Below are 10901 nucleotides of genomic sequence, written 5' to 3' on the forward strand. Positions count from 1 at the left end.
TGTGCATCAGCTGCCAAAAAGGTTAACACAGTTCTAGGCTGCATTAACAGAGGGATAGAATCAAGATCACGTGAAGTGTTAATATTACTTTGCAATGGCTTTGCTATTCTATTCTATTCTTTCCTCCTCCTTCCTTCTTCTACTTCTTCCTTCTTCTATTTCCTTCTCCTTCTTAGAAAGTGCCATTTCCATTCCCTCTCCGCCCGCTGAGTACCTAATTATCTTTTACAATCCCTGAAAGCTTTCGCTGATGCATTGGCTCGCCGTGCAGCTTTGTAATTCGCCTCGGCGCCTGAAGAGGGAGCTATTCCACAGTTCCACCCGGGAGGTTGGAAGGGCCAACCACTTTCGCGCTCTCTCTCTCTCATTCTTCCCTTCTCTTGAATAATGTCCGGTGATGACGTTCTTAGAAGTCGCCTGGCTGGAGATACTAGACAGTCAGCAGAAGGAAAGAAGGGTGACGTCAGCAAAAGGAGCCCGCAGAGAGAGAGAGAGAAACACACACAGAGAGAAACAGAGAGAGTCAAGCGGTGAGTGGGCGCGTTAGGGGTGGGAGTAGCTATTTCATGTGTGAAAATCAATTTCTCAGCTTTGAAACCAACGCGGAGTAAATTTGTTGGGATGTAGCATCGACTGAAGGGCCGGATTCCCCTCCCCCTCCGCACTCCAAATTTACTGGCAGTTGGGAAAGGGTTAATCCGGCTCCCAGGCATGTTCTTCAAGCTCACCCGAGAGCATGTGCAGAACGTTCCTCATTCTCCAGGCCAGGGCGAGGATTCCCTGAGCTTTAGTTGACCCCCTTCTGTGGAGACCAAGTCGAGTACTGTGTATTGCATCTTGTTTTCTAGGATTGAAGTCTTGGCATCAGGAATAATTGTGACACCATCGCTGTTTGCTGAATCATTTCCCTTGCTGCTTGCTGGCTTTATTATTGGTATGTGTACTTTGAATATTCATATGTGTGGGTTTCCAATCTTTATCTTTTAGCATAAATGCTAGTTCCAGAAGTGAGACTTAAGGTTACTTTATGGATTCATGTATAAAATAGAGTAATAGAATAGAATAGAAAATGGAATAGAGAGAATAGAATAGATAATAAAATAGAATATAGAGAACAGAATAGAATGTTTCATTGGCCAAGTGTGTTTGGACACATAAGGAATTTGTTTTTGGTGCATATGCTCTCAGTGTACATAAAAGAAAAGTTTTATTTATTTATTTATTTATTTATTCAATTTTTATGCTGCCCTTCTCCTTAGACTCAGGGCGGCTTGCAACATGTTAGCAATAGCACTTCTTAACAGAGCCAGCATATTGCCCCCACAATCTGGGTCCTCATTTTACCCACCTCAGAAGGATGGAAGGCTGAGTCAACCTTGAGCCGGTGATGAGATTTGAACCGCTGACCTTCAGATCTACAGTCAGCTTCAGTGGCCTGCAGTACAGCATTCTACCTGCTGCGCCACCCCGGCTCTTTAAGATACGTTCGCCAAGGATCATGAGATGCAATACAGTACTTAATGATTGTCATAGGATACAAATCAGCGATCTAATCATATTAGGAACCAGTCTATAGAAATTGTAAGGATAATTGTAAATTGTAAGGATTGTAAGTTACAGACATACAGTCATTTGTGAGAGGAGAGTAGTGATGGGAATGATGAGAAGGTTGATAGCTTATTTATTATTAGAGTTGGAAGGAACCTTGCAGGTTATCTAGTGCAGTGTTTCCCAACCTTTTTTGAGCCGCGGCACATTATTCATATTTTCAAAATCCTGGGGAACACTGAACAGGGGGACGGGGGGGGAGCGCGCCGGGGGGCTAAAGAAAAGTTTGGACAAAAAAAATATCTCTTCCTCCATTTCACTCTATTTCTCCCTCCCTCTTTCTCTCTCTTCCTTCCTTCCCTTCTTTCTCTCTCCATACCTCTTTCTTTCTTCCTCTCTTTTTTGCTCTCTTTCTCTCTCCCTCCTTCCCTCCCTCTATGTCTTTCTCTCTCCCTTGCTCTCTCTCTGCCTCTCTTGCTATCTCTCTTTCATTCTCTCTCTTTCTCTCTCTTTCTCTTTCTCTCTTGCTATGTCTCTTTCTCTCTCTCTATCTTTCTCTGTCTCTCTCTCTGTCTCTCTTGCTATCTCTTTCTCTCGCTCTCTTTCTCTGTCTCTCTTGCTATCTCTTTCTTTCTCTCTCTCTCTGTCTCTTTCTCTCTCTTGCTATCTCTTTTTCTCTTTCTGCGTCTCTTGCTAGCTCTCTTTCTTTCTCGCTCTCTCTTTCTCTCTTTCTCTGTCTCTCTCTCTGTCTCTCTTGCTATCTCTCTCTCTCTCTATCTCTTTCTTTCTCTCTCTCTTGCTATCTCTTTCTTTCGTTTTCTCTCTCTCTCTTGCTATGTCTCTCTTTCTCTCTCGGGCGGGGGGTGGGGGCTAAAGAAAAGTTTGGACAAAAAAAAATCTCTTCCTCCATTTCACTCTATTTCTCCCTCCCTCTTTCCTCCCTCCCTCTTTCCATTGTATCTCTCTCTCCCTCTTTCCTTTCTATCTCTCCCTCCCTCTTTCCTCCCTCTTTCTTTCCTTTCTATTTTCTTTCTATCTCTCCCTCCCTCTTTCCTCCCTCCCTCTTTCCTTTCTATCTCTCCCTCCCTCTTTCCTTTCTATCTCTCCCTCCCTCTTTCCTTTCTATCCTTCTCTCCGTCCCTCAGCGGCTGCAAAGAAGAAGGAAGGCAGGCTGCAGAGGGCACCGAGGACAAGAGCGCTTGCTCGCTCCCTCGCCCTCTGACTTCCCTCCCTCGCTGCTGAAGGGACGAGCGCGGGCACGAGCGTGCGCGCGGGCCCGTTGCAAGAAGTTTTTTTTGTTTTTTTCCCCCTTCCCTCGGCTCACGGGAGAGAGAGAGAGAGAAAGAAAGAGCGCAGCCAGGGAAAGCGGCCTCGAGCCGAGTGCGAACTGCAGGATGCGGCAAAGGACTCCTTGCCAACCAAAAAGGGGGTGGGGGTGGTGAAGGCAAAGCCTGGGAGACGGGGAAGGGAAGAGCGGGAGACCCCCAGACAGAACGGCTGAGGGGAAGGAAAGATGGAAGGAGGGAGGGCTTGAGAAGCGAAGCCAGGGACGGCTGAGAGAAAAGGGGAGCGGGCATTCCCGAAACGGACGGAGAAAGCCCTCTCTCGCAGAGAAAGCGCTCCCAGCCAGGGGGCTGCGAGAGAGGGCATTCTCCGTCCGATTCGGGAAAACCCGCCCCGGCACCCGCAGCGCCCCGCCCAGCTGGAGCTTCCCTAGGAGCTCCGCGGCACACCTGGCTGTGTCTCGCGGCACACTAGTGTGCCGCGGCACACCGGTTGGGAAACGCTGATCTAGTGCAACCCTCTGCTGGTGCAGGTGACCCTACATCATGCCAGTCCAATAGCAGTCCAGTCTTTTCTTGAAGGTCACTAGTATTGGAGCATTCACCACCTCTGTGGGTAAGCCATTCCACTGCTTGATCTCTCTCACAGTCAGAAATTTCCTCCTTATTTCCAGGTTGAATCTCTCCTTGGATAGTTTCCAACCATTGCTCCTTGTCTGGCTCTCTGGGGCTGTGTTCCCCTCCTCCCTGCTATGTTTAAAATTTGTTCTGTTTTTCATATCATCCCAAGTTGCTCTTTTGTGAGATGGACAGCTGCATAAATTGGTATAATAAATAAAATAAAACATACATTAAATAAATGAGATTCACCTCCATACGTCTGGCCTTCCAGAAAAGTTTGAAAACTTGGCTATGTCACTAGATCCATAGCTCTGTCACGGGTGTGCTACATTGAGTGTGGATGATTAGGTAGAGAAGATACCTACCTCCTAGGCCTCCCATCATCTTGGTTTTTACCTTTTCAATAATTGCAATTGTTGTGTAATACTTTTAACATGTTATAAGCCTCCCAGAATTTCTCAGTAAAAAGGTGGCATAATTTCCCCCCCGTAGAATATTAATTTTATTTTAAACCAATGGATCATATCACATAATTTTTTAAAAAACTATAGATAGTGGATAGATATCTCTGCAACAGATATTTTCCCTGAACCAGGAAGGAAATATCTTTACCAAAAATAGTGCCCGTTATGACATTTTAAAAACCAATGGCATTTTACATACCAGGAGAATTTTTTTTTTGAAGTTTTGCAATTAACACTTTTGCAGATTTACTTGACTTTAAAATCTTGTGATCAGATAAAGTACTGAACTGGAAAGTGTTTTCTAATTGAGAGAATAGGATGTCGCATTTCTGTTCTCTGGCTCAGATAAGAGTACGGGACATACATACTGCGCAAATAAGTAATTTGTACTTTTTGCATTTCCAGCCACCATTCTTACTTTTTATGTGAATTATTTCAAAGGTTTCTGCATGCAGTGGAAAAATATTTCAATTAATTGTGCCCCTAAATTGTAGAACATTGTAAGAAAATTGCTGTAGTAGATCTATACGTGTGAAGAATGCTGGAATTCTTATACAGTGGTACCTCTATCTAAGAATGCTTCTACTTACGAACTTTTCTAGATACGAACCGGGGGTTCAAGATGCTTTTTGCCTCTTCTCAAGAACCATTTTCCACTTACAAACCAGAGCCTCCGAAACCGTAACTGGAAAAGGCAGGGAGAAGCCTCCGTGGGGCCTCTCTAGGAATCTCCTGGGATGAAACAGGGCCTCCACCCTCCCTGTGGTTTCCCCAACCACATGCGTTATTTGCTTTTACATTGATTCCTATGGGGAAAATTGCTTCTTCTTACAAACTTTTCTACTTAAGAACCTGGTCACTGAACAAATTATTTATTTATTTATTTTATGTATTTATTGGATTTGTATGCCGCCCCTCTCCAGAGACTCGGGGCGGCTAACAGCGACAATAAAACAGTGTACAATAGTAATTTGGTATTGATGATTAAAAATCAATTAATATAAAAACCAAAGATACATACATACATACATACATACCATGCATAGAATTGTAAAGGCCTAGGGGGAAAGAAGATCTCAATTCCCCCATGCCTGGCGGCAGAGGTGGGTTTTAAGTTGTTTACGAAAGGCAAGGAGGGTGGGGGCCGTTCTAATCTCTGGGGGGAGTTGGTTCCAGAGGGCTGGGGCCGCCATAGAGAAGGCTCTTCCCCTGGGTCCCGCCAGGCGACATTGCTTAGTTGACGGGACCCGGAGAAGATCCACTCTGTGGGACCTAACTGGTCGCTGGGATTCGTGCAGCAGAAGGCAATCCCTGAGGTAATCTGGTCCGGTGCCATGAAGGGCTTTATAGGTCATAACCAACACTTTGAATTGTGACCGGAAACTGATCGGCAACCAATGCAGACTGCAGTGTTGGTGTAACATGGGCATATTTGGGAAAGCCCATGATTGCTCTCGCAGCTGCATTCTGCACGATCTGAAGTTTCCGAACATTTTTCAAAGGTAGCCCCATGTAGAGAGCGTTACAGTAGTCGAGCCTCGAGGTGATGAGGGCATGAGTGACTGTGAGCAGTGACTCCCGGTCCAAGTAGGGTCGCAACTGGTGCACAAGGAGAACCTGGGCAAACGTCCCCCTCGCCACAGCTGAAAGATGTTTCTCTAATGTCAGCTGTGGATCGAGGAGGACGCCCAAGTTGCGAACCTTCTCTGAGGGGGCCAGTGATTCTCCCCCCAGGGTAATGGATGGACAGATGGAGTTGTCCTTGGGAGGTAAGATCCACAGCCACTCCGTCTTGTCTGGGTTGAGTTTGAGCTTGTTGACACTCATCCAGGCCCTAACATCCTCCAGGCACTGTAAGTTTGTAAGTAGAGGTACCACTGTATATTAATTATTGTAATTGTGTTAGAAATGCTTTACAGCTAGAATTATGTATAATGTTGGCATATTCATCTTATATGAGTCTCTGTTTCCCAGAGAACTGGTAATCATATTAAAAAACTTTCCACTGTAAATTACAGGCGTGACAAAGCAAATAGACTGCTATAAAGATGGTGCGAATTTTGGCTAATGGAGATATTGTGCAAGATGATGACCCTCGAGTGCAACAGACCACTCAGAATAGGGAGAACTCATCTCGACTCCTGAGGAATGGTGTATGTATTGTGGTTTGCGTAGAATTGTTCAATAAAAACTTTACTTCTAGCACTTTGGAAATTTGAAAAAGTTCTATGTGAGGCTACAAAAGTATCATCTGTAGCTTTTTCAAGTATGTATGCCTTTTCTAGGATTACATGGGCACCCTCTGAAGTCCCTAAGTGATTCCAGGAAAAGTTGGGATTTTTTTTGTAAGTGTTATAAGCAGGCACTCTATTTTGTGCTTTTGAACACACTAAAACACCATTATGAAACAGAGCTGTCACCCAGTTCTATTGTTCAGCCTTGAATTAATGCTTGATTATTCAGCTTGTTTAATCTACTCAAAAGAGAACTATTTGCAGAGCCAATTTATATATTAGAAACATTATAGAAATAATTCTTAATTGGACTAAAGGTTTTTCTTGTCCAGGATCCTGTGACTCACTAAGGTCAATCAGATACCCTTGATTAAATTCACAGGATTCTGTATGTGTGTGTGTGCGCACGCATTATGTTAGTTGTCCATCTGAGACTCGTAAGAATAAAGCACTCCACTTCTTGTGCTTGTTCACTTTCTTGTGTTTGTTCAACAGGGCTTTTTCAACGCAACCTCAAACACTGGTCCTAACCCTCCACAGCACTACCAGCAACAGCAACAGCAGCGACCGAATGCACGGCCTGGGGAACGTTCGCCATTTTCAGACATCAATCAGCAGCTGGTGAACATGGGTTTCCCCACTTGGCACCTTGGCAACCAGGTGGTGGAACCAGTGATGTCCATCTTGCTGCTCTTCCTGCTTATGATGGTGGGCGTGCGTGGCCTGCTCCTGGTGGGCCTCATTTATGTCATCTCCCACCTGAGCCAGCGATGACACAAATTCCTGTACTGACTGCCGGTTTGCCTGAGAGATTCAGAGCCAAATATTTTTGCCCAGTGTATGAGCGTGGGTTAGAGGGAGTATGTATGTTCATATATGTGTGTGTTTGAAACAAATTCTCCTTGCTCAAGACATTTTGTAAACAGTGTTTTCAAGAGACAGAATTAAGCAACTTGGAAGTATGAGCTAATGAAGATATATGTCCTCTTCGTTCCTTCTCTAGCTTGAAATGAGCCATTTTTTTTCATTCTGGGCCCATGATATTCTTTGTAGGAATGATACCTTTTGCTTTTTTTTTTTGGGTGAGATTACCATTGCAGGGTTATCTTGGGAATTTTATTTAGGATTTTCTTCTTCAGTCCCTGATGGGGAAACATTTAAAAGTAGGCAGGTGTTTTATTTAAAAAAAAAATCAGCTGAGAAATCATGCCTTCCATATAGGTGGGAGAACTGAAAAATTATATACAGAGAGAGAGGTAGAGAGGGACGCAGGGTAATATACAAAAATAGGCCTTGGGGCTTGGCTAGTTCATATTGTTGGAATCCCTCTCTGACACATGAACTTTGGTTATGTGAAATGGGCACTGGGTTGTGGGTAGCCAGTGTACATGAAGAAGGGCCATTTTGTGGACTCTGGGATCAGTGAGGCAGCCACATCGAGATCATTGCATTGGTGTGTGATATTCAAAGGGGACTCCTGAGATATCCTGAGATATTTTATCTGGAGGCTGCCTGCTGCCTCAGTCATGCCATTCTTTTGTAATATTAAATAAAGAATACAAATGCAGGGTTTGTATGTGTTGCTCTTGGGGTGGGGTTTTTTAATTGAATGAGACTAATTTCTGTATGTAAAATTATACTTGTTGCTTCAAATAAGCAGAATTAGTAGGACAGAGCAAACATCCCTGTGTATGTAACAAGGAACATACATGGAACAAGGGCCCCCAAATGCTTTCTCTGCTAGCATTGGCTGCCTCCTAAAGTAGTGGAAGAACTATATCAAAGCAAAGAGAAAGTTATTTGTAAAACCATCAAAAAACTGTTTTTCCCTCTCTTTATACTGTTATTTCCCTTCTTCACAGAGTATAGTTGCATTTCTTTTTTTGTTTAATTTTGGTCTATTTGCAGGCTTGAAAAAGAAATTAAAAAATATCTACCTGCATCAGCTCCATTCTTATTTTGTAAATTTGGGGTGACTTGCAAGTCTGCGGAGAGGGGTGGCATACAAATCTAATAAATAATAATAATAATAATATATTTAAAGCTGAAATGTAAAAATAAATCTATAGCTCTTAATTTGGTTGTAAAGCGTCATATAGCAAAATAATCTTTACTTTGAAAAAGATTCTAGTTTTAGAAATGGGTGAAATTGTTGGAAGAATAAATATTTGAGTAGCTGCAAAACAAAACAAGGTATGGAGTGGCTTTTAGGGGGAAAAAAATTCAAGCCGCAACTTAACTTAGTGAATTTCAGTTTCATAAATCCCTTCTAATTTCCACTAATAATGTAAGTGTGAAACTGTGTTTATCTGCTTACCACATATGTAATTCATAAGATTGTACTCTGAGAAGGAATTCCTAAATGCAAGGGAGATATTTTTTTTAAAAAAATTAAATGTTATTTTTTATTTCTTCACATTAATTAGTTAAAACATCATTTTGTTTTTCCCATACTGTTTCTTATTTCACCTTTCATCATTGAGCCTTAATCTTTCTAATCTCTAACCAATTGTATAATTTATCCCAAATAGTACTCTGACTTTTTTTTCTTTTATCTCTTTTGTTAATTTGTCCATCTCATCACAGTCAAGCATTTTCCTATCAATTCTTCCTCAGATGATGTTTTATCATTTTTTCATTTTTGAGCGTATGCTATTCTTGGGGCTGTAATTAAATGTAGAAGTAGATGTTGCATTTTCTTAGTAAATTTTATGTTTACTAGTCGCAATAAGAATATCTCTGATCTCAGAACAATAATGGATATTGTTCCATTATCTATTCTAACCAATTCCTAATTTTAATCCCAAACTTTTTAGCTTCAGGACAAGTCCACCATAAGTGATAATATGTACCATACGATTTTTTACATTTCCAACACATTAGTGAAGTCTCTGGATACATCTTTGCCAATCTTCCTGGGGGGAGGTGCCACCTGTAGAATATCTTCAACTGGGGTTTTTTGAATGCTGCTGACATTGTCAATTTTATATTTGTTACCCACATTTTTTCCCATTTTACCAATTTTGTGTTGTATCTAAATTTTTTTGCCCATTTGATCATTATTTCTTTAACAATCTCTTTTTTGTTCTGTATCACACCATCTCTCTCTGGCTCTCTTTTTTAACCAAACACTCAACTCTACGAATCCAGTGGATGGTACCTATTATTATTATTATTTATTAGATTTGTATGCCGCCCCTCTCCGTAGACTTATTATCCTTTGTCTCTTTCTTCTTCCTTGTTCAATGTATTCAATACCCACTTTTATCAGTTATGAGAGTTCATACTTGTATACAACTTAAGGGTATATTAAATGCTCTATCTTTGAAAAATGAGAAAGGTTTCAATATTTAATATTAAAGTTCATCATGTTACCAATCAATTCCAGTCTATTTCATTCATTTGGTGGTGGAAGAAATTAAGCTTTCCACAAATCACTGAATTACCGGGTAAGTTTTCCTGCTGTCAAAATTCTTCCCCAAAGTCTGTTTTTTGCAAAATTCAAGATGTTATTGCAATTCTTTTATATTACTGTTATTTAGAATCTTTCAAATCTTTATCAAATCATAGTTCTGGCTCTCCTGTCTTTGTATCCAAATCCACCCCATTTATAATTCCGTGCAAAGTTCTACTCCCTTTTGGTCTTCCCTCCTGAGTCACTCCATCCTTCTCCTTAGATTTTTCTCTTCCCTTCACTCTCTCACTGTACTCCTCACCTCCTGGGGTATTCTTGATCACCGATCAAAACGGCTTTTTTCCATTCTTCATTTCCCTCTTACGCAGTTGTCATCGCTCCCAATCGGCCATAAAGACCAATCCTTTTCTCCACTATGCATGAGTAGATGCAGAAATTTGTCCTGCGCGACAAACCGGCAGCAATGGCTAGTTGGCCACACCCCCAATCCCCGAGGCTTCTACGCATGCACAGAGGATCATTTATGCGACCTGATGGGGACAAAACACACACTTCCGACGCGATGTGAACTGGTAAGGAAGATACCGTATTTTTCGCTCTATAAGACGCACCTGCTGATAAGACGCACCTAGATTTTAGAGGAGGAAAATAGAACAAAAATATTTTGAGCCAAAAAGTAGCTATCACACATGAGCAAGTTCTTGCATCCATAATTCTATCCTTTCTATGTCTTCCTCCCTCTTTCCCCCCTCCCACTTTCCTTTCTATCTCTCCCTCCCTCTTTTCTTTCTATCTTTCCTTCCCTCTTTCCTTTCTATCTCTCCCTCCCTCTTTCCTCCCTCCCTTTTTCCTTTCTATCTCTCCCTCCCTCTTTCCTTTCTATCTTTCTTTCCCCCTGCCTTTCTCCAAGCTCTTCCGTTTCCCTTTCCCTAACTACCCCCTTCTCCCTCCTTTCTATCTCTCCCTCCCCCTTTCTCTCTCCCTTCCTTCATCTTTCATTCCCTCTCTCTCCATCCCTCTTCCTTTCTCTCTTCCTTCCTCCATCTTTTTTGTTCTTTCTCTCTCCCTCCTTCCCTCCCTCTATGTCTTTCCCTCCCCCTTCTTCCCCCCTCTCTCTCTTTCTTTCCCTGTCTTTCTCTCTTGCTTACTTTCTCGCTTTCTTTCTCATTCTTTCTCCCCTCCTTTCTTTCTCTCTCTCTTTCTCGTTCACCACGCCGGCAACAGAGAGAAAAAGAGAGAGAGAGGGAGAGAGAGTGGAGGGCGCCGTTGTCTTCGCCTCTGCCCGGCAGCTCTGCAGCGAAGAGGAAACAGTCGCGCACCGCCTCCCGGGAGCCCG

General features: G+C 42.5%; 1 protein-coding gene across 1 annotated transcript; it reads left to right on the forward strand.

The window, feature by feature from the left end:
* The first annotated feature begins 422 nt into the window (after positions 1-422).
* Positions 423-8092, forward strand: FAM241B (family with sequence similarity 241 member B). Its single transcript, XM_070752191.1, has 4 exons — positions 423-530; positions 849-934; positions 5935-6069; positions 6646-8092. The coding sequence occupies exons 3-4, from the start codon at positions 5965-5967 to the stop codon at positions 6922-6924; spliced, it is 384 nt and encodes a 127-aa protein (XP_070608292.1). The 5' UTR covers positions 423-530; positions 849-934; positions 5935-5964; the 3' UTR covers positions 6925-8092.
* Positions 8093-10901: the final 2809 nt, after the last annotated feature.

Source organism: Erythrolamprus reginae, chromosome 5, assembly GCF_031021105.1.
Source record: "Erythrolamprus reginae isolate rEryReg1 chromosome 5, rEryReg1.hap1, whole genome shotgun sequence".
Classification (NCBI taxonomy): domain Eukaryota; kingdom Metazoa; phylum Chordata; class Lepidosauria; order Squamata; family Dipsadidae; genus Erythrolamprus; species Erythrolamprus reginae.

Bases quoted from the DNA above. Each gene is read 5' to 3' on its own strand.
- FAM241B (XM_070752191.1), top strand. From the start codon at position 5,965: ATGGTGCGAATTTTGGCTAATGGAGATATTGTGCAAGATGATGACCCT. The intron at 6,070-6,645 runs GTATGTATTGTG...TTTGTTCAACAG, and splicing joins CTCGACTCCTGAGGAATGGT to GGCTTTTTCAACGCAACCTC.